The sequence below is a fragment of the Leptonychotes weddellii genome, chromosome 14 (genome assembly GCF_054177405.1).
Source record: "Leptonychotes weddellii isolate Sample4059 chromosome 14, ASM5417740v2, whole genome shotgun sequence".
In the NCBI taxonomy this organism is placed as follows: Eukaryota; Metazoa; Chordata; class Mammalia; order Carnivora; family Phocidae; genus Leptonychotes; species Leptonychotes weddellii.
In genome coordinates this window covers 33,658,235-33,681,388 of record NC_138382.1, presented here as the reverse complement: position 1 = coordinate 33,681,388, position 23,154 = coordinate 33,658,235, and the positions used below count along the sequence as shown (strand labels likewise).

At 37.1% G+C, this 23,154-nt stretch overlaps 1 protein-coding gene across 6 annotated transcripts in view; it reads right to left on the bottom strand.

Annotated features, from left to right (window-relative positions):
- Window positions 1-23,154, bottom strand: part of CCDC171 (coiled-coil domain containing 171) — a 299,195-nt gene that overhangs the window by 242,500 nt on the left and 33,541 nt on the right. For 5 of the 6 annotated variants that reach the window (XM_081804103.1, XM_081804102.1, XM_081804104.1 and 2 more), the window contains 3 exons: window positions 20,662-20,836; window positions 15,457-15,647; window positions 1,113-1,259 (listed from right to left, as the gene is read on the bottom strand). In XM_081804103.1, coding sequence (XP_081660229.1) covers window positions 1,113-1,259; window positions 15,457-15,647; window positions 20,662-20,836 — 513 coding nt within the window. Of the gene's footprint in view, window positions 1-1,112; window positions 1,260-12,598; window positions 12,731-15,456; window positions 15,648-20,661; window positions 20,837-23,154 lie in introns of all 6 variants that reach the window. The other variant, XM_081804106.1, reaches the window with a different exon arrangement.

Genomic DNA, 23,154 nt, shown 5'->3' with positions numbered 1-23,154 from the left:
TCAATGAGATCATATGATACATGTCTTTCTCTGTTTGACTTATTTCACTCAACATAATACCCTCCAGTTCCATCCACGTCGTTGCAAATGGCAAGATCTCATTCCTTTTGATGGCTGCATAATATTCCATTGTATATATATACCACATCTTCTTTATCCAGTCATCTGTCGATGGACATCTTGGCTCTTTCCACAGTTTATGCCTCCTTCTTTCTAACAACTATACTTATTGCTGCTCTGCCATCATATACTTCTCTGGCTAAAATTTCCAGAACAATGTTAAATGACAGCAATGAGTTTAACCAGAGTACCTCTAGGATTTTATCACTGAATTCTCTTTATAAATGCTTATTTACCTAATAACAATTACAAATTATGTTTAAAAAAAGCTTCTTTACCTATTGAAATACTTAATTTCCCATAAACAAAAGGAAAGTTTAAAAAGAAGAATTAACAAATAGATTTCTCTCAAAATTAAAGTGATCATCAGTATCATTCTCTCATAAAAATCATTTAACTTTCATTTGTAACTTGATGCTTCTTTCCCATCTAAAGTCTCACCTGAAATGCATTCCATAAAACTATGCAGCTAGGACATGATCCAAACCACAAAATTAGAATTTAATATTATGTGCACAAAATTCTTCCTGTGTTGCTTCCTCAACCTTATCACGGAAGCAATTACCCTCAAACTTTCCAAATATTCCATGAGAATTAACTGTTAAAAATGGACAGATTTTAAAAATTAGGGGCGGGGCGCCTGGGTGGGTCAGTTGGTTGAGCGACTGCCTTCGGCTCAGGTCATGATCCTGGAGTCCCGGGATCGAGTCCCGCATCGGGCTCCCTGCTCGGCAGGGAGTCTGCTTCGTCCTCTGATCCTATCCCCTCTCATGTGTTCTCTCTCTCTCAAATAAATAAATAAAATCTTTAAAAAAAAAAATTAGGGGCAAAATATAATTTACTCAAATACAAAGTTTTCAAAGAAACCAGATATTCTATATAAATAAATGCTGAAAAATTTAGTATTATATTTTATGGCAGAGTAAAACTTTCTCCGACCTTAAATTACTGACTGGACCACATATATGTCTTAAAAGGATGAGAAAATATACCTCAAATTCTTTTCTAAGACGTTCTTCTCGTTGAGTGCTAAATTCAAGTTCACTTGTTTGTCGCCGTAGAAGATCAGAGCAGTCCATGTGCTCAGTTTCTAATTTTTCTACCTTCTTGTGCATATTTTGTACAGCATTATCTTGTTCCTGGAAAATAATTCATTTTTGCATCAATAAAGTTTATAAGCCAACAATCACAAAAATGTATTTCACAGAAGACAGTGAGTAACTAAGCTTGTGCTTCAACCATAGTAATAGGTTCATTTATATGGTTGACTCTTGAACAATATGAGGGTTAGGGACGCCCACCCATGAGCAGTCGAAAAATCTGTATATAACTTTTGACTCCCCAAAAACTTGGCTACCAATAGCCTACTGTTGACCGGAAGCCTTACTGATAATTAACCCGTATTTTGTATGCTTATATGTATTATGTACTGTATTCTTACAATACCTAACTTTTTCTTAATTTTTTCAGTATTTCTAGGCTACACAGTTCATCTCCAAGTTTTTTCAGATTGTCCAAAATCTCCAAAAAATTTTCCTACATATTCATTGATACAAAAATCCACGTGTAAGTGGACCCGTGCAGTTCAAACCCACATTGTTCAAAGATTTATAGACACTTGCCCTCATAAGCAAGAGAGGCCTAGATATTCCAGCAGTGTTTTGGAATATACCCATATTCAGAAAGCACTACTGGAGTTTTACAATTTTGGAGAGCCTGGCTGGTTCAGTCGGTAGAGCATGAAACTCTTGATCTCAGGGTAGTGAGTTTGAGCCCCAAGTTGACCATAGAGATTACTTAAAAATAAAATTTTTTTAAAAAGAATTACGGAGTTTTACAATTTTAGAGCTCTGATTAACACATGTTACGGCTGAAAATGTATATAGCTTACTATAATGTTATGCTAGTTTAATTGACCTCTGAGGGTATTTCCATAATGCTGTAGTCCAACTGCCATATATAATGTTTTCCCCTCTCATTAAAATTTTAAAATATTTTGTAATACAAATGTACATTGCTCCTTTGTGTGAGGGGAAGTCATTATCTTGAATGCCTAATAACGACCCTTGAGAGGTTTTTATGTGAGTTCTTGGAACTTTAACTAGGGTTATAGCTCTTCAAGTTGCATCCACTAGATGGCTGTGTTTCATTTCCTTCAGTTTTCAAGTTTTCAAATCTTTGTTGTATTACTGAAAGAAAAATAACATCAGGTAGTCTTCTACTGAAATCTCTCAATCTCCTTTTCCAACTAAACTCAGAAATCAGAGTTGAATGTTATGAAAGTTCAAACATGAAGTTAACGCACACATCCAAGTGTTTTCCACAGTCAAGTGTCTACATTCATCATTCCCACTCAGGTCTCTGACGCAGGCTCCTTTCCCACCTTCCTTCACCAGCACAAGCTTATTCAGGGACATACACATGCATAGGGATCTAAAATGGTTCCAAGTATTGCCGGCCACTCAAAATGTATCACCAGAATATGACTGAGAACGTCGCAAGCACCAAAGACAATTCTCTGTAAAGGACTCTAACTTGGAAAGCACCGGGCAGTACCGTCCACAGTCAAAGGATGAAGAACAAAACCTCACATGATTCCTTCTCTCCACCCCCTCACTCACGAGATTACCCCTCTGTAGCTGACTACGCACAAACTCTTAAGAATGATTTTCTTCAGGTAACAGAAACGTCTTAATATACCGAAGCACATCTACTCATACATTTTTCAGTCCTTAAACTAGCACAGTTAAGAGCAAAGCTGGGCACCAGAGCAGACTACAACCAGCATTTAGCACTCGCAGTTTTTCAATGGCAGTGTGGACTCAGGAATAAATGGTTTTATGAATAGCCATATGTCATCCAAGTTCACCATAACAGTACCTTCATATACGAAAGTACTTCGAAGAGCATTAAGCACTATACAAGGATAAGATACTATTTTTATTCTGCAAGATAGGTCCCCCTCCTTCAAGCACTCAATAGTGCCAGCATCAATTCAAATTCACTGTTAAATTATATGCCCTCTCAGGGCACCTGGGTGACTCAGTCAGTCAAGCGTCTGCCTCCGGCTCAGGTCCTGATCCCAGGGTCCTGGGATCGAGCCCCGCCTGGGGCTCCCTGCTCAGCGGGGAGCCTGCTTCTCCCTCTGTCTCTGTCTGCCACCTCCCCTGCTTGTGCTCTCTCCCTCTCTGTCAAATAAATAAATAAAATCTTTTTAAAAAAATTAAAATTAAAATTAAATATATGCCCTCTTGACTGACACATCATCTCTAACTTTCTATCATCCACACAAAGTACTATGTATATTTTTAAATGAATAAACAGCAATTTACAAGGTTAATCACAATGTAAACCAAATAATCTGAAATAAAAACAAAATAAAATCTATAACCAAAAATGCTTGTATTGTAGTTGATGGTAATTATTTCAAACAATACTTAATAAAGCAAAAGAAACTGAAGTATTTGGAAGTCTCATGAAATTAACTTATAAAATATGACTTGTGATTCCCATTCTATTGACAAACAGCACAGAAAACAACATGCAATCATTCCATTACACTAAACAAAGAGCATGTCCTTTATTCTGTGACACTTTCAATTTAATCCTATGAAAAGGAACAACAGAAAATCAGTGATGGATCAGTTAGGGCTTATTCTATTCATTGGTGAGATTTTAACTTTATGATAATTGGCCTATATTAAATATTACTTACAGTAATATGGCTTTTAAATAGAAGTCTTTCAAGATGTAGATGAAATTTCTGACCTAACAATCCCAGTTTTAATGCAGAGGTCAAGTCACTAATATGTGACAATTACTATATATCTTTGGATATGCATATAAAAACAGTTTTTATTTTAAAAACTGTCTTTCTCATATAGTATAGATTTTTTAGGAGTTCTACTTACATATTCAAGAAACTTACATAGGATTACACTAATTTAAAATTAACAGATTAATTTTCTAATGTTAAACTCACTTGGCATCTATTGTATAAAGGCGTTTTATATTACATCTTTTTATATTTTGCTGCATGGAGTTGGCTAATATTTTATATAATTCTTTTGTATGTATATTCATTAGTGAGATTGGCTATAATTATCTTTTCTTGTATCTTTATCAATTTAGCATAAAGATTTATCAGTTTGATATGTTATCAAGATTTTTCCAATCTAAGGGGCACCTGGGTGGCACAGTTGGTTGGGCGTCTGACTCTTGGTTTCAGCTGGGGTGGTGGTCTTGGGGTCCTGGGACCAGCCCCATGTCGGCTCCAGGCTTGGTGCAGGATCTGCTTGGGATTCTCTCTCCCTCTCCTTCTGCCCCTCCCGCTCGTGTTCACTCTCTCTCTCTCAAATAAATAAATTGTAAAAAAAAAAAAAAAAAAAAAAAGATTTTTCCATTCTCTGGCAGAATTTATATAAAACTGAAATTATTTGCTCCTTGGATTTTTTTGTTGTTGTTCATTGGTGAAGCAATATGGGCCTGGAGTTTTGATACCAACTCTATAAGGTTTTCTATTCTCTACCTCTTCTTAAGTTAGTTGGGGCAGATAGGAGGATTATATACATATCTTTCAATATCCAGCCAGGTAACCCTACAGTGAAGATCACAGTTGAAAGAGCGAACCCAAACACTCAGAGCTTCTAATAAGCTTTGTAGCACCCAACTCTTAAACGTAAGAAAAGGTGATATTTTGGGGGGAGAAAAACAACATAAAAGATGAAATCTAAATCAAGGGGGAAGGGAAAAATCCTGAAAGAAACATATATAAGAATAAGGGACGCCTGGGTGGCTCAGTCAGTTAAGTGTCTGCCTTCAGCTCAGGTCATGATCCCAGGGTCCTAGGATGGAGTCCTGCATTGGGCTCCCCACTCTGTGGGGAGGCTTCTCCCTCTGCCCTTCACCCTGCTCATGTGCTCTCTCTCTCTGTCAAATAAAAAAATAAAATCTTTAAAAAAAAAGAGAGAGAGAGATAGAATAATCCTTCAAGATATCTTCAAAGAACAGACACAATTTCAGAATGGCAAAGTAAGGACCGCCAAAAATTCTTCCCTCTATAAACGCAGCAAGAACACTGGCAAAAAAATGCCAAATTCAAAATTTTTATAACTGGAAATTAACCATAGGCTTGCAATAATCTTTTTTTTTTAAGAGTTATTTTTTTTTAATTTATGCATTTGAGACAGAGAGAGGCAGAGAGAGAGAGCACGAGCAGGGGGAGAGGCAGAAGCAGTCTCCCTGCTGAGCTAGGAGCACGATGCGGGGGCTCCATCCCAGGACCCCCTGGTGATTGCCAGAGGTGGAGGGTGGGGAATGGGAGAAATAAGTGAAGGTAGTCAAAAGCTATAAGATAGTAAGTTCTGGGGATGTTAAGTACTGCATGGTGACTTTAGTTAACAATACCGTATTGTATATTTGGAAGTTGCTAAGGGAATAAATCTTAAAAGTTCTCATCTCAAGAAAAAAACTGTGTAACTATGTGACAAGAAAGAGCCTACTATAAAAAAAAGTATAGTCGAAGAACAAGCAAGAGCTCTTGAAAATTAATAACCCAAAAGAAGAAATGAAAATTCAGTAGAACAGTTACAACATAAATTTGAAGAAATCTCCCAGGAAATAGAACAAAAATATAAAAGGATGGAAAACAGAAGAAATTAAGGATGTCAACTTTATGCCAAGCTGACCTTATAATTCAATTCCAATCAAAATTTCACCAAGCTTTCTTGGTGGAATATTACAAACTAAATCTCAAACTTACATAGGAGATTAACAGGCTAAGAATAACTCTATATATTAAGAATATGGAGAGGGGAACTTGTCCTACCAGATATCAAGACTTCCTCTAAAGCCATGGTAAATAAAACAACTCGGTATTGTTTCATAAATAGACACACATGTAAGTGAAACAGAATACGGCACTGAGGAACCAAACCTTAGATAGAAAGGAACTTGACAGATGACAGAGACAACACTATAAATCAGTGAGTGGTGACAAACAGACAGTTGAATAACTGGTACAGGGGCATTTGGTTATCCTTTAGAAAAAAATAAAATAAAATTAGATCTTCCCATGCTACGTATAGAAAAAATATATATTCTCTTTATGACTTTAGGTTATTGAAGACATAAAAAAGCACTATTAATAAAGAAAAAGACTGATAAATTCAACTACACTAATATTTAAACCTGCATCAAATACAATATAATTGGCTCCATATTTACCCTGGGGATATAATTAGCCAAGGATTAGCAACCAAATAGATTAAAAACTCCTATAAATCAATAAAAATATACAAACAATCCGAAAGGAAAAAGAGAAAAATTATAAACTGGCAGTTCACAAAAGAAGAAACATGAATGGCCAATAAATATAACTCAATGTCAGGGAAAGAGAAATTTAAGCAAGAATGAGAAACAATTTTACACACATCTATTGCAAAAGAAACTATATCTAAAAAATACCAAGTATTCAAGAGACTGCAAGGGAAGAGGAGCTCTTCTTTTGAATTGGTACAACCACGTGGGAGAACAATTTGGCATATACTTTACCTCCAAGTAATTGCATATACACAAACTATGTACCCAAATAAACAAAAATATTTGATATTCATGAAAGCATGGTATGTAATAATTAAAAGTTGGGAAGAATTTAAATTTCAACCAATCCAGTAATGGAAATTAATTGTGAGATATGCATAGGATAAAATACTATACACCAGTTCAACTGAATGAACCAGAGCCATGGATTAATTTGGATAAATCTCAAAAACACAAGTGAGAGGGGCGCCTGGGTGGCTCAGTTGTTAAGCATCTGCCTTCGGCTCAGCTCATGATCCCAGGGCCCTGGGATCCAGCCCCACATCAGCCTCCCTGTTCAGCAGGAAGCCTGTTTTTCCCTCTCCCACTCCCCCTGCTTGTGTTCCCTCTCTCGCTGTGTCTCTCTCTGTCAAATAAATAAATAAAATCTTAAAAAAAAAAAAAAAGTGAGAAAGACAAGTTGGACAAAGATTCATACTTTATCAAACTCTATGCATATTTTTAAAACACAAAAAATACCAAAATAATATGATACACTGTCAATGTATATAGACAGAAAATTAAACACCAACTTCAGAACAATGGTATCTTTTGTGAATAGGGTGATGGTGGGATGATGAAGTAATACAGAATAGTCAGTCTTAAATAACTGAACAATTTATTGCTTGTCTGTTTTTAATTCTGAAACAAATATGACAAACACATGATCTAGATGGTAAATATTAGTATATTAATGGTATGGTAGGCTATGCTGGGTACTGATTATATTAATCCCTATTCTTTTTTGTATGTTGAAATATTCATTTTAAGTTTTACGGTTTATGGTTTATGGTTTATCAACACAACAGCTTTAAGTTTTATGGTTTATGGTTTTATGGTTTATCAACACAATTCAAGTCTGGGGTGCATTATAACATACAAGAAAATTCCAGAAGAGCTATAAGATAGTTCATGCAGTTGTATTAATTTGTCTCCTTGCAAATAAAGTTTTAAAAATTTTGTCACAGAATTTATTTTCTAATACAACAAAAAGCTACCGGGATCCTTACAGTGAAAAAGTAAGTGTGGTGTGTGTGGGTTTATAACAAAATCATTATTAAGGACAATGGAAATTGAAGGAGTTTTTCTTTTGTCCACTAGAGGGAGATGTTGAACTTAAAATATTTTAAAATGGGGCTTCTTTTTGAACTGACATTTACCATTACAGGAAACCACATTGTGCTACTAGAAAATAAACTTGCTTTCTGTCCACATATTTCAGAAACACAGCCCAAAAACTACAGTTTTTATATGTACTCATATAAACATTTCTCAGACTCAAAAATATGGTTTTAAGTCTGAAGAATTATAAAAGTATAGTTAGAAACATATCAGAGCTAAGGTACTCCTCCTTCCTACCTTAAGAAATAGATCAATTTAGCTAGTTACCATCTTAACCTAGTACATGTTTATCTCCTGAAATCCCCAAAGCCAGCACAGTTCTACAATCAGAAATAGTGTTAGCAGCCACAGAGTGTAAACTGGTACACAGTTCAATCACTTGTCCAACAGCTCAGAGATATGGCCAGGAAGGTTAGTGGATCATTTGTTCCTTTTTTTTTTTTCTTTTTTCTTTTTTAAAGTAAGCTTGGGTGGCTCAGATGGTTGGGTGTCTACCTTTGGCTCAGGTTATGATCCTGGAGTCCTAGGATGGAGCTCTGCGTCAGACTTTCTGCTCATTGGAGAATCAGCTTCTCCCTCTCCCTCTGCTCTTCCCCCTGCTCATGCTTGCTCTCTCTCTCTCTCACGCTCTGTGTCTCTCTCTCAAATAAATAAATAAAATCTTTAAAAAAAATTTATAAAGTAAGCTCTATGCCCAACATGGGGCTTGAACTCACAACCTCAAGATCAAGAGTCATATGCCCTATGGACTGAGCCAGCGAGGTGCCCCAAATCTTGATTAGAGCAAAATTTTGAAGGAAATAAAATGTCTTTCAATAAGGGATACCTTAATATATATTGGGAATGTCCACATGGCAGAAAACCATGCAAACGCTACAAGAAAAATATAAGGATATCAAAAGATGGACACCAAACATACCGAGGAATAGAATTCCGTTTATGTAATACAGTGATAAACGTTTATATCCCCTTAGAAAAGGAGTGGGATTCGAGGGGGAGTCATTTTTGCTTTTAAATTTCCCTAAATGAGGACATTTTTCACAATGAGCACAATATATAGTAATTTTATAAATTGAATATAAAGCTATTTCCTGATTGGAAACAACAGGCAATACCAGAGCCGGAGTCACTGTCTATGCTGCTCGCTTACACAGGGCACCAGTGGGCAGTTTCCTAGGAAACCTCAAAGAAATGCTCCTTGCTGCTCTAGACCATTTCAGGCAAACTTCTGAAATACTTCCTTTCCAATGGAGCTTCCTCCAAGCTGTCCCTAGATCACAACTGTGCCTACCGGGTCAATCTTCCACACGTTGCCTCCACTCCTAATATCCCGCCCACTGATGCCTAAGCCGGCCCTGATACCTTCTTTACTGCTTTGCACCCCCCCCCCACTCTCCCTCCTCCTTAGTGTATGCTGTTATTTTCAATCCACATTCCTCCTTTGTTTTTGCCATTACAGACTCTTCCATCCCTTAATCACTAGATACTTAAACTAAATTTAGTCAATGAAGGAGGAAAGGATCATTTTATTCCCTGGTTGAGTTCTAGAATTTGGAAAACAAGATAAATACGAAAAAAATATACATTTTCTAAATGCTTTCAATCCTACTGATAAATTATAGATTATGAAGGGGCGCCTGGGTGGCTCAGTTGGTTAAGTATCTGCCTTTGGCTCAAGTTGGCTCAGGTCATGATCCCAGGGTCCTGGGATCAAGCCCCATGTGGGGCTTCCTGCTCAGCGGGGAGCCTGCTTCTCCTTCTCCCTCTGCCCCTCCCCCCTGCCCATGCTCGCGCTCTCTGTGTCAAATAAATGAATAAAATCTTAAATAAAAACAACAACAAATAAGCATCCTCAAAATTCCCATTGCTAGAGCAGGAATGAGGAAAAAATAAATAAAAACACAACAAACAGCCATTTTAAATTGAAATTTTTAATAAATAGAGACCAAAAAATTAGAATATATATTTCAAAATCAACATAAATACTTTGTTTTTAAGTTAAATTGGCTTTGATTTGTTTGGGGGTTTTTCTGGCTTTGATTTGTTTTGAAATTTCAAATAATGCTAAAGAAAGACATGGAGTTTTTATGTTTATCGAAAGAGGACATGCACTTAAAAAAATGAGAAACACTTTTTTAAAATGAGGTAACTGCACTAGAGTTCCCATTAATATTCCAGAGAAGTACACCTCTATTTAGCGTTTCAATTACTAGGAAAGAAAAGAGACATGGCATAAAATTAAGATTTTTTTTATAGTGGGACTGAATTCTAAAGCCCAGATGAAAGAAATACTACACCTGCTTTGTCTGTTAAAGATGGGGTTTCACTTAGAAGCGTTTTTTTTTTAAACTTATTTTAAAAACTGAATTCCCTTAGAGAGTTACACAAAGAGAACACTATACCATACTAACATCTAATTATAGGATGGAAACCTAAACCCATCAACAGTCAATAGAGAAGAGAATTCCAATCTATCCCTCGAGTTGTTTAAAAAAAGACTTTTAAAAATATGAATAGTTTCTTAAACTTGCTTTAAAAAGGAAAAAGTTTTCTTTTGTTAATATTAAAAGGACATGAAATTGAGAGACTGAGCTCTGAACATTTCAGTTACAAACTACAATAAAACTTATCTTACACTAATATTACACTGTATGTTAATTATTTGGAATTTAAATAAAAACTTTAAAAAACTATCTACAAAAGGTGGTAGTAACTAAGGAGTATATTCCCTATTTTTTCCCATACGTAGTAACTAAAGCCTGATACCGGGGTGCCTGACTGGCTTGGTCAGTGGAGCATGTGACTCAATCTCAGGGTTGTGAGTTCGAGCCCCATGTTGGGTGTAGAGATTACTTAAAAAAATTAATAAAATCTTAAAAACAAAAAAAGACAGATACATTATTCCTTTAGTACTTCATAATATAAAGTCTGTCATAACCACATACATTTCATCTAAGGTTTATAGGATTGACCAAGAAACCGCATCTAAAATCACATCATCCACACATTTAAATATAAAGGCTTTTGAATCATATTTTACAAGTTTCGGGCTTCTGACTATTGGCACTGGAGACTTCTGAGTGTTCAGAAATGAAGAGTTTATTTTCATTTACTTATGTTTACTTGTTTGTTTCAGGTAGCCGTTAAGACAATTATCAACAACAGTTCAAATGTTATCTGCTCTGTGATGGTTTCCCCAATCTCCTAGGCAGTTAATCAATTTCTCTTTCATGATCCCACAGCATTTTGTTCAAAATTTATTATATTTCAATATATTTTCTCTCTTTACATGTCTCTCTGTTTTAAGATCTTCAAGGACAGAAATCATATCTTAATCAGTTTTGTATCCTCAGTACCCATAGCAGAAACTCAGTATGTACTTGAAGAAAGGAAGGAAGGAAGGAAGGAATGGAGGGAGGGTGGAAGGGAGGAAGAAAGGAAAGGCCACAAATTACAGACTCTAAGAATACCAAGAGGTCTAAAGAATGATTGTAATGTCTTTCCAGATTCTACAGATGGAGTGACTGGTAAGAAAATCATTGTCTAAGACCAAAGGTTTGGGAAAGCCATGGATTTGCTGATATTTTGAATACTTACATATTCAACAAATTCAATATTTCCACTGTTTACTGCCAGTTTTCACTCTTAAAGAAATAAGATGGCTCTTATTCTCTGCACGTTGTTGGCTGCCTTTGTCTTGCAGAGTTGCTTGGAACATAAAACTACTCCAAAATTTATTTTAGATAGATATTTTTCATTCATACAATGTGTATCTTGGATGTCTACAAAGACTATATTTCAATTTGTCATTTTGTATAGAGAAAAATCTCTTATCACAAAATAAGTAATAGAAGAAATTATGGAAATTTATTTTAAATTTTAAGTTAATTGGTCAGTGAATTAACAGTTTGAATTTCTCTTCTCTCTCTTTCAAAATAACTTACATATAATCTCCTGAAAAAAATGCATGCACAGTATACCAAAGTGAGAATCTGTTGACTGGTAGTCTTCCCACATTAATCACTCGGTCTATGATCTGAGTAAATCATAATCTCCATCTGCTCATCTACAATGGAGGTTGGATATAATCAGTTATTTTCCAACCAGACTATCTGAAGCCTTGGGGATTCTGTGTGTTGGGGAAAAGGAGTAAATAGAACACGATTAAGAATTTGCTCTTCTTGGGGTGCCTGGGTGGCTCAGTCGTTAAGGCTGGAGGGGTGGGGGGATGGGGTAACTGGGTGATGGACATTAAGGAGGGCACATGATGTGATGAGCCTTGGGTGTTACATAAGACTGATGAATCACTACCTCTACCTCTGAAACTAATAATACATCATACGTTAATTAATTCAATTTAAATAAAAAAATTTTTTTAATTTGTTCTTAAAAAAAGAGTTGAAAATCACTATGCTATATTAATTTGTAAGTATCCTTTAATAACTAAAATCCAATCATTCTATTTCTTTATGCTATTAAAGATTGTGAACAGTCTCATATTTTAAACTGGAAAAATAAAATACCAAATGTATACATGTCTCAAAAAACATAATCTATGCAACAGAAGTCACCCAACTCTAATTCTGATAGCATCTTCTCGTTACGGTTGCCCATATTGTCATATAACCACAAATGAAACATGACCTTCCAGAGATCAAAGATTAGGAATCATTTTTGTGTTGAGTAAGATAGCCAATTATTGCACTAATGTAATTTTTAATATCATAAGCATTAAAAAAGACATATTTAAGGAACTGAATTATTATTTTTAAAATACCTGTACTATAAATTGTAACTCTCTTCTTTCTGCTTCCCATTGTTCTGCTTGTAATCTAAACTCCTCCAGTGCTGTCTCCCTGATATGAGACTCCATCTCATTCTTCTCCTGCTGATGTTTTTCCAACGCTTCCTTTATATGAATAAAATCTTGCTTTACTATTAGATCAATCAAAGTCATCTTTCTCCCTTCATCCCCAATTCAAGTGTACAAAGGGCTCTCCTTACCTATAGATGGCTAAAACTCATAATTTATGTTAAAATCATTAATAGAAATATATTATATTTTGCTCATCAGCATGTAGAATATATGTAATCTATATGTAAATCTATAGGTAAAGTAGATAATATGGAAAGTTCTAATTACCTATGAACAAACTGTCTGGATTATCCCTCGTAATTTACATATAAAACTCACAGAGGGGGCACCTGTGTGGCTCAGTCATTAAGCAGCTGCCTTCCTCCTGGGATCCAGCCCCAAGGCCTGCTCCCTGCTCGGTGGGAAGCCTGCTTCTCCCTCTCCCACTCCCCCTGCTTGTGTTCCCTCGCTCGCTGTGTCTGTCAAATAAATAAAATCTTTAAAAAAAAAAAAAAAAACTCACAGAGTACACTGTATTTACCAAAGGTGATAAGAAAGGAATTTTGTGCAACAAATCAGGATAAGGAAATGCTACAATGTTAAACATTTAAAAAGTCAAAATTTTAAGGTTTGGACTGCGACTAATTTCTTGTTCTACAGATAATACTTGCAAAAGGCTTTTCTTCTTGGATTTTCCTAGTTGTACTACATTTATAAGATCTAACTTGGTTCAAACTCTTAAAAATATAGGGGCACCTGGGTGGCTCAGTTGTTAAGCGGCTGCCTTCAGCTCAGGTCATGATCCCGGGGTCCTGGGATAGAGCCCCGCATCCGGCTCCCTGCTCAGCGGGGAGTCTGCTTCTCCCTCTGCCCCTCCCCCCTCCTGTGTTCCCTCTCTCACTGTGTCCCTCTCTGTCAAATAAATAAAATCTTTTAAAAAATCTACTAAAAAAAAAAAAAATATATATATATATATATATATATATATAATGCAGGTTCCCCAAGAAACTCAATTTAAAACGAAGTTCCCATTAACACAAGGAGAAAGATTGTGTGGTTGATATGGGAAGGAGAGAAAACTTCTGTGTCCATATAAACAGTAGCAGGGATCTGCATAGTAGAGATGACCCTTATAATTTTCACTAATGGAAAGTCATCACAAAGGGCCTTGAGCTTTTTCCCCTTCCGGCTAGTGTGCCACCTATTCAACCCCATATTCCCCCTTAGTCTGTGCAGATCAGCTCAAAGCCAGGGGCATAAAATCAAGCAGAGTTCTCCTATCAAGTACCTGAGCCAAATCACAGAAAGATCTTATAACTTGAGGTGCAGGCTGACTGACTGACGATAATGCTGCCATTATGCTTCCTTCCCCATAGCTCGAGACCTTCTACGTGGGGAAGGTGATACACGGCCATCGGGGCACTTGGAGCGCCTGTAGCCACCTAAACTCCGCCCATTCAGATGGGGGAGCCCTGGCACACGGAAAGCACTGTTGGAGGATCTGGGAACAGAACACTAAAGGAAGAGACAAACTGTGTCTGAAATGGACGAAATCAGATCTGCTGACAATGCCACGGAACCTTGTACTGAAACTTTTACATTTAGTAAACGCTTGCGTAAAATTACTCCTAATAAAGATTTATTTCTCCAGAGTTCTGAAAAGCCATTTACACCAGTGGTAAATGTAAAGCATTTCTATCGTGTATTTTTTTTTTATTTAAACTGGTGCTTCAAAACAAATGACAAATATAGGCAATTCAAACTCTGTTAAGGGGTTGGCAACTTCAACCTTACACCATACTTTCACGTTAGAGAGTTAAAGAAAAAAAGAACAAAGAATAGAAAAAGAGGGGCGCCTGGGTGGCTCAGTCGTTAAGCGTCTGCCTTCGGCTCAGGTCATGATCTCAGAGTCCTGGGATCGAGCGCCGCATCGGGCTCCTCGCTCTGCGGGAGGCCTGCTTCTCCCTCTCCCACTCCCCCTGCTTGTGTTCCCTCTCTCGCTGTGTCTATCTCTGTCAAATGAATAAATAAAATCTTAAAAAAGAATAGAAAAAGAAATAGCTCAAATAATTTCAGTAAAAGGTCATCAAATATTTTTCATGTCATATCTATATAGAATGTACTCTACATAGATCATGAAGTCCATATCATATATAATTTTTTTATATTTATTGTATATTCAGACCAAAATCTAGCACCCACATTTCTAAAATTCCAAATTTTCGTACTGTTGAACCTAAAGGACTGGAGGTTTTCATCTTCTTATACTTCTACATTAGTGAGTTCTTTTAGTTTGATCAGAGATCTCAAACTCTTTTTCACAAAAGAAAACAGCATACATATTATTAATATATTGCTAAAGCATATTACAAAAGAGACCCACAAAAATGCCCCTGAAAGGAAAGAAGAGAGGGAGAGAAGGGAGGGTGGGTAGGAGGAAATCAGATTTTCTTGATTTCTGGTAGATATTTTCCTTTCCAAGGATAACTTCAAATAATGTGAAACACACCTCAATGAATCTAGAAAAATTCCTTTATAAAAACAATTTACCTGGTGGGTGCCTGGGTGGCTCAGTCAGTTGAGCATCCAACTCTTGGTTTTGGGTCAGGTCATGATCTCGGGGTCCTGGGATCGAGCCTCACATCGTCGGGCTCCACGCTCAGCAGGGAGTCTACTTGAGATTCTCTCTCACCCTCTCCCTCTGCCCCTCCCCCAGCATGCACAAGTGCTCTCTCACTCTCTAATATAAATAAATCTTTAAAAAAACAATAATAATTTACCTGTACAGTTTTCTCTAGTCTGCTTTTTTCTTTCATAAGTAAATCATATTCTCGGTTGCAATTTTGAATTATATTGTCTCTTTCCTCCAAATCATGTTCAAATTTTCTGCATTCTTCTTTCCACTTCAGCTGGGAAGTCTGGAATGCCTTCTCGATCTCATTAGCCTTTCCTTGAAGTTCTGCATTCTGAGCTATTAAAAATATAAAAGAATAATAGGTATACTTACAACCACAAATTAAACCCCTAGGAGTTCAAACACCGAGGCATTGGAGTTGACTCCACCTACAACATGATCTTAGAACAAAACATTCAACCACTTCACACCAGTCAACTTGAAAAACTCACTGTTCCAGAAAAATCTATTCTCTAATTTCTCAATCTCTTCTTCCTCTCCAGACAAAGGTGATTTTGCCATAAAATGGCAGGACATATTCCTAGAGGCATGCCCAAGTTTAGGTCCACCTCTAGCACCAACTGCAATTCTACTACGTTTCTCCTATTCAAGAAAATAAATCAAATGCTGTGGGGTTTTTTAAACTGTGATCTATAGGGCTACTTTTTAAAAACACTTGATAGATTACAAATTCTGATTATTTGACTATTGGCAACAAATTAGTTGTAACACACTTACATGTGAGGCTGCCACAAAACTGAGGTTGGAAGCCACTGTTCCAGCCCTTAGAACCCTAGCTATTGACTCCACCAAGGTTAGGCTCAGCTCCCCTCTCATCCTAGTATTACCTCGACAGTAACTAACACCTCTCAACTCACTGTGGCTGCTGCTCTATTTCAGCATCTAGAAAAGAAGCAATGAAACCTTTATAGGTCTGGCTCCATCACCCACCACCTGATTAAACCTCTCTGACTCTCTAACCCTTAAAGGGAATAAAATGCCTCCTAGTGAGGCTGCTGTGAAGATAAAATGAGGAAATACATACAAACGTACCTGTTAAACCAAATAGAAAAAAAAAAAGCCACAGTTAGTAGTATTATTTTTAAATTATATTTGTGTTAATTAAAACCACAATGAGATACCACCTCACCCCAGTCAGAATGGCTAAAATTAACAAGTCAGGAAATGACAGATGTTGGCGAGAGAAAGGGGAATCCTCTTACACTGTTGGTGGGAATGCAGACTGGTGCAGCCACTCTGCAAAACAGTATGGAGGCTCCTCAAAAAGTTGAAAATAGAGCTACCATACAACCCAGCAATTGCACTCCTAGGTATTTATCCAAAGGATACAAACATAGTGATTCAAAGAGGCACCTGCACCCCAACGTTTATAGCAGCAATGTCCACAATAGCCAAACTATGGAAAGAGCCAAGATGTCCATCGATAGACGCATGGATAAAGACAATGTGGTATATATATGCGTGTGTGTGTGTGTGCGCGCCCAAGCGCGCACAATGGAATATTACTCAGCCATCAAAAGGAATGAAATATTGCCATTTGCAACCTAGAGAGTATTATGCTAAGTGAAGTAAGTCAGTCAGAGAAACAAATATCACATGATTTCACTCATAGGTGGAATTTAAGAAACAAAACAGAGGAACATAGGGGAAGGGAGGGAAAAATAAAAAAAGACGAAATCAGAGAGGGAGACAAACAATAAAAGACTCTTAACTATAGAAAACAAACTGAGGTTTAGTGGAGGGGAGGGGGTGGGGGGATGGGTTAACTGCGTGACGGGCATTAAGGAGAGCACTTGTGATGAACACTGGGTGTTATATGCAACTGATGAATCACTAAACTCTTCCTCTGAAACTAAAATAAACAGACAAACAATGTTTGTGTTTCAAATGGATCATATGTTCAAAAGGTTCAAAATTGAAAGGTATAAAAGGCACAAAAAATCTCCCCCTAATCCAGTTACTCTCTCTACATGACATTATTCCATGGTCTAGCATCCCAGATTGCAGGCAAGAAATTTAAGGCCATTTGATTCCTGTTCCTTTGCATGTGGCCTATTTTCCTTTTTGTGTGCTTTGTGTCTTTTCTCTTTGAAGAGCTTTAGGATCTTCACTTTGTCTCTATTTTTCTGAAGTTGCATAATGCTTTGCCCTCAGGTGGGTCTATTTCTTGTCTTGGTGGTGAATATTCAATGGGCCCTTTCAATCTGGCAACTCATAACCTTTAGTTCTGAGATGACTTCTTAAATAATTTCATTGCTGATTTATCCCTCCCTGTTTTTTCTCTTATCTCTTCTTTCAATATTACCTATTATTCAAAATGACCCTCAAATTTTCTTGCCTTTTCTCTCCTGCTTTTCCACCTCTGCCTTTTTTACTCTAATTGCTAGGAGATTTCTTCCATCTTCATCTCCCAATGACATTTTTCATTCCTGATTTCATATTTCTAATTTCTAAGAGCATCCCCTTTTTTTATAGCATCTGGTTCTTGTATCATGGATAAAATATACTCTTTCAGCTCTGAAGATATTAATGCTACTTGTTTGTTAAATCTTCTTTTCCCTGCAGTTTCTAATTCTTCCAAATTATTTTTTTTCTCTCCATTTTAGAGGCTCTCCCCAAGCATCTGGTAACTCTTGATTGTCTTCTCTCAATTAAGGTAACTGTAAAGGTGACACACTCATATACCCACCCATATACCCACCACCTAGATTCTGAACTTGAGGATATAGGGCTTGATAACTGTGGTCCTTCACTGGAGGAGAATCTGGTGGGACATTTATTAGGAGACTCCCAACATCAGTATCATTAGGTTTTTCCTTTTGGTTTGGTCAGGTGATCTATAGAAGAGTCTTCTAAGCTCCCACATAGAGAACAGAAATCTGGGTGCTAGCTTTTGGAGAAACCAATAGAAAAAGGAGGCTGGAAGAAATACTTTCTCAATATTCAGCATTGAGTATGCTATCTTCCTGGTTTTGCTAGTCTGGAGACCCTGTATTTTATCATCTCCAGAGATTAAGCCACCCAACTCCCAGTTCCCACTAGAAAGTGAGAGAAATCCCAGAGTACACTGCTCTTGGGAAGAAGATCTAAAAATGCAATTGCCTCTAAAGCAAAAAGCTTTCATTTAACCCTCCTTATTTTACCTACTACTGCTATTCCAATTCCTAATTCCAGAGTATCTGGTGCTTCCAGTTCACAAACTTTTGACTATCTAAAAAGTTGTCTGCCAACTGTTTATTTAAAAGAGATTTAACAGGTTTTTTCCCAAAGTAGTTGTACCATTTACTCTCCCACTTACAAAGTATAAGAGTTCCAGTTGCTCTACATCCTTACCAACATTTGGTATTGACAGTCTTTCCAATTAGCACCACCTAATACGTATGTAATAAACAGTCACTGTGGTTTTAATTTGCATTTCTCCGAAAACAAGTAAGGTTAAGCATTTTTCATCTCATTAATGGCTATTCTATCTTCCTCTATAAAGTGTCTGTTGAAATCATTTGACTTTGGGAAAATAACTTCCCATCTTCCCCGGACTTCAACATCCTCATTATTAAATCAAAGTCACTAACTTGTATATCTAGTGCCTTTCAATTCTTATATTCATAAGTTCCAGATAGTGTTGTGGTTATTAAATGCCAGACGTAATCAAAAATACTTCTGACTAGTGGCAATAACCCAAGACAGCTGGCGACAACTCGGGCCTAGAACCTTTACAGTAACTGCAAGTTAACACTTGTTTAGTCCCATGTGGTTAACAAAGAACTTTCATTTTTTTCACTTCATCCTTAAAACAACCTAGGCTCAAATGTCACTAAGTAAGTGGTAAAACCAGGATCTAAATCTAAATCTTCTGAATTCAGGTTCAACGTTCTCTTAATTAAAACCTGCTGCATACACGAATGTTCATAACAACACTGGGGCGCCTGGCTGGCTTGTCAGTAAAGCATGCAATTCTTGATCTCAGGGCTGTTAATTTGAGCCCTACATTGGGTATAGAGATTACTTAAAAATAAAAGCTTAAAAAAAAGGTATGTTCATAGCAACATTACCCAAGTGCCCATTAACAGGAAATTGATAAATAAATGTGGTATGTCATACAATGTAATACTAAGCATCAATACAAAGTTCATACAACAATATGGATGAACTCACACAATGTCGAAGGAAAGACGCCAGACATAAAAGAGTACATTTTATATGATTCCATTTAATATGAAGTACAAAAAAGAGGCACAATTTATCCTTGCTATTAAAAATCAGAATAAATAGGATGCCTGGGTGGCTCAGTCGTTAAGCATCGGCCTTCAGCTCAGGTTATGATCCCAGAGTCCTGGGATCGAGTCCTGAATCAGGCTCCCTGCTCAGTGAGGAGCCTGCTTCTTTCTCCCTCTCCCACTCCCCCTGCTTGTGTTCCCTCTCTAGCTGTCTCTCTCTGTCAAATAAATAAATAAAATCTTTAAAAAAAAAAATCAGAATAAATAAATAAATAAATAAATCCATGTGGAAGGACTTCTGGTAATTTTCCATTCCATGATCTGGGTGCTTCTTATTATATACTTACATTAGGCACATTTCTTTACATATGTTATACTTTTTTAAGATTTTATTTATTTGACAGAGAGAGATCACAAGCAGGAGGAGCGGCAGGCAGAAGGAGAAGCAGGCTCCCCACCGAGCAGAGAGCCCAATGCAGGACTCGATCCCAGGACCCTGGGATCATGACCTGAGCCGAAGGCAGACGCTTAACCGACTGAGCCATCCAGGCGCCCACCTACATTGTACTCAAATAAAAATATTTTTAAGTGCTCATATGCTACATAACAGACAGCTTTTGAGAATTAAATCCACTACATTTTACTTTTCTAGGCACCACCCTCTAATCCCGTGGTTCCCAAACCTAGCCAATCAACAAAATCACCTGCAGTCCTTCTTGAACATATACTCTCTCAAGCTAGAAATTCTAATTCAGAAAACATGTGACCAGGGGCCTGTGAATGTTTTTTTTTTTAATCTCTATGTGATTCTGCTGATTGATTATTCATGGAACAACTGCTCTACAAAGTGATTAACAGAATTTTGAACCCCTTTTTCACATGCACAACATACAAAAAATTAATGTAAAGTAGCTGAATGTTCACATGAGTGCTAGAAGACTTTATACACACCCAGTAAGGGTGTGTCCATCAAAGGCCTACCCCTGACACCATATGGTGAACATACGCAAAGTGAGCGATGCTACACAATAAGATTAAAACCCTAAACACGGGAAAAAATAGAATAGTCTTACCACAGAGTTTTTCTTGGATCCTATGTGCCTCAGCTAATCTTTCTTCAGCAGCCCGTCTCCCGAGACCAGCTTCCTTTCTAGCAACAGCCAGGTCATATTCCAGACTTTGTCGCAATGCCTCTCCTTTTTCAACCTCAGATCGCAGCTTGGCAATCTGGCTCTCGTAGCTTGCCAGCTAAAACAGATTTCGAGATCATGAACCAATATTAAAATATGGCACCAAAATTATGAGATCGTGCACCCAAACATTTAAATGTTTTAGAGAAATGTTTCTATAATATTGATAAGACAAGAATTTATGAATTTATATTTTTCTAAAAGACTGGAAAAGAAGCACTAGCCTTACCAAATGACACTCATTAGTTTTCTAATTTTAGAGAATCCACTAGAGAAAAAAAACAAAAAATGCTTATATGATCCTATAAAAATAAAGAGAAATTGCAACTTTTTTTTTTTTTTAAAGGTAGGCTCTATGCCCAATGTGGGGCTTGAACTCATGACCCCAAGATCAAGAGTCGCATGCTCTACTGACTGAGCCTGCCAGGAGTCCTTAAAAATTGCAAGTTTTAATCAGAAACAGTCATGGCTAAGAAGTGAAAAATGACACATAGTAAGTACTTTAAAATTCATTCTCTCCTCTCCACTTCCTATTCCTTAAATGAAGTCAAGAAGCAAACTGCATCAAAGCATAGTTCAGTAAATATTGTCTGCATTATTTCTTTTGATTATGACATTACTGATGGAGCACAAAGTAATAAAAGTGCCAATTTTGCAGGGATTTTAATGAACTAATATCTAATTTATCTAATATCGAGACAACTAGATATTTAATAACTAGATCTAATTTATCTAATAACTTTTCATGAGTAGTGCGACAGAAGATAAGTCAGAGAATCAGAACTAAATGACTTATAAAGTCCATTCCCACTCCAAAATTCTATGATCTAATCAGTAATCCATTAAGTAATAGTAAATACTTCCTATGTGTCAGGTACAGTGAAAGATATAAAAACAAACATTATAGAGTCCCAGATCTCAAGTAATGAAATGTTATAGAAAGGCATATGGGACAAGTTTTATAAAAGAGGTAAAAATGTTACAATAGTTCAAAGAAAAGCAAAATCATGTATTGCTGGTGGTCAAGAAAGAGATGGTGGATGAGACAGAATGCTAGAAAGGCATCACGTAGGAAAGCACTGAGCTACTATACCAGACTAGAAAAAGATGGTCCCATTATCAGATAAGAAAAGATGAAAGAATTTCTGAAGGGCAACATCAGAAATTACCATAAGTAGCTGTTAATATGTAGAGTGCAGCAGAATTACACACTTTTCCATGTATAAAGGATAAAAAATAGTAATTTTTATTTTTAAAAAATTTTAGCAAAGGCAACGTCTTCAAAATATTTATGCCTACAAAATAAGAATTTACAAATATCTTTTAATAGTAAAGAAAAAATTATAGAATCTTAATTACGTATTCAAGATAACTTATTTTGGGGGCACCTGGGTGGCTCAGTCGGTTAAGCGTCTGCCTTCGGCTTGGCTCATGATCCCAGAGCCCTGGGATCAAACCCCGCATCGGGCTCTCTGCTCAGCGGAGAGCCTGCTTCTCCCTCTGCCTGCCACTCTGCCTATCTGTGTTCTCTCTCTGTCAAATAAATAAATAAAATCTTAAAAAAAAGATAACTTATTTTGTTTCAGAATCACTCTATCCCTCCCTGCCCACTGTCTCCCCCCTCATAAGACTAACGTTGTTAACATCTGGACATTCCCAGTCGTGCCAGGCATTCACCTGTTTGCCCCCAGACCCCTCCCTATTCTTCTACAGCTATGCTCTGTATTGTCAGAACTACATTTCCCAGGTTCCCTTGACAACTGGCCTCTCCCGTTTGACCACGATGAGGCACTTGTGATATACTTATAAGGGCAGAAGTAGTGAACCCAGGGTAGTTCTCCCGCTCCAGATCTACTTTCAGCAGCACCCCTGTCTTCTCTGTTGCTTCAAATTCTCCTGGATAGTCCCTCCTGTCAATCACTGAAGACCCCTTTGCAGGTAGAAATGGGATACTTTTGCAGTGATCCATGGCATACAGTGGGATCACAATTACTTAAATTATCATGAGCAGTTTATAATAAAATGCCAGTTGAGGACAAGCCTTGGGGAGATGAGGTAGCAACTGCACTTAACCATTAGGGCAGCATTGTTTATTTCAAGACCTGTAGGGTAGAAAGGCTAAATGTGACTATGTTAGAGAACTTATAAAGACAAAATGATAGGGGCGCCTGGGTGGCTCAGTCATTAAGTGTCTGCCTTCGGCTCAGGTCATGATCCCAGGGTCCTGGGATCGAGCCCGGCATCGGGCTCCCTGCTTCAGCGGGAAGCCTGCTTCTCCCACTCCCCCTGCTTGTGTTCTCTCTCTCGCTGTCTCTCTCTGTGTCAAATAAATAAATAAAATCTTAAAAAAAAAAAAATGACAGGGCGCCTGGGTGG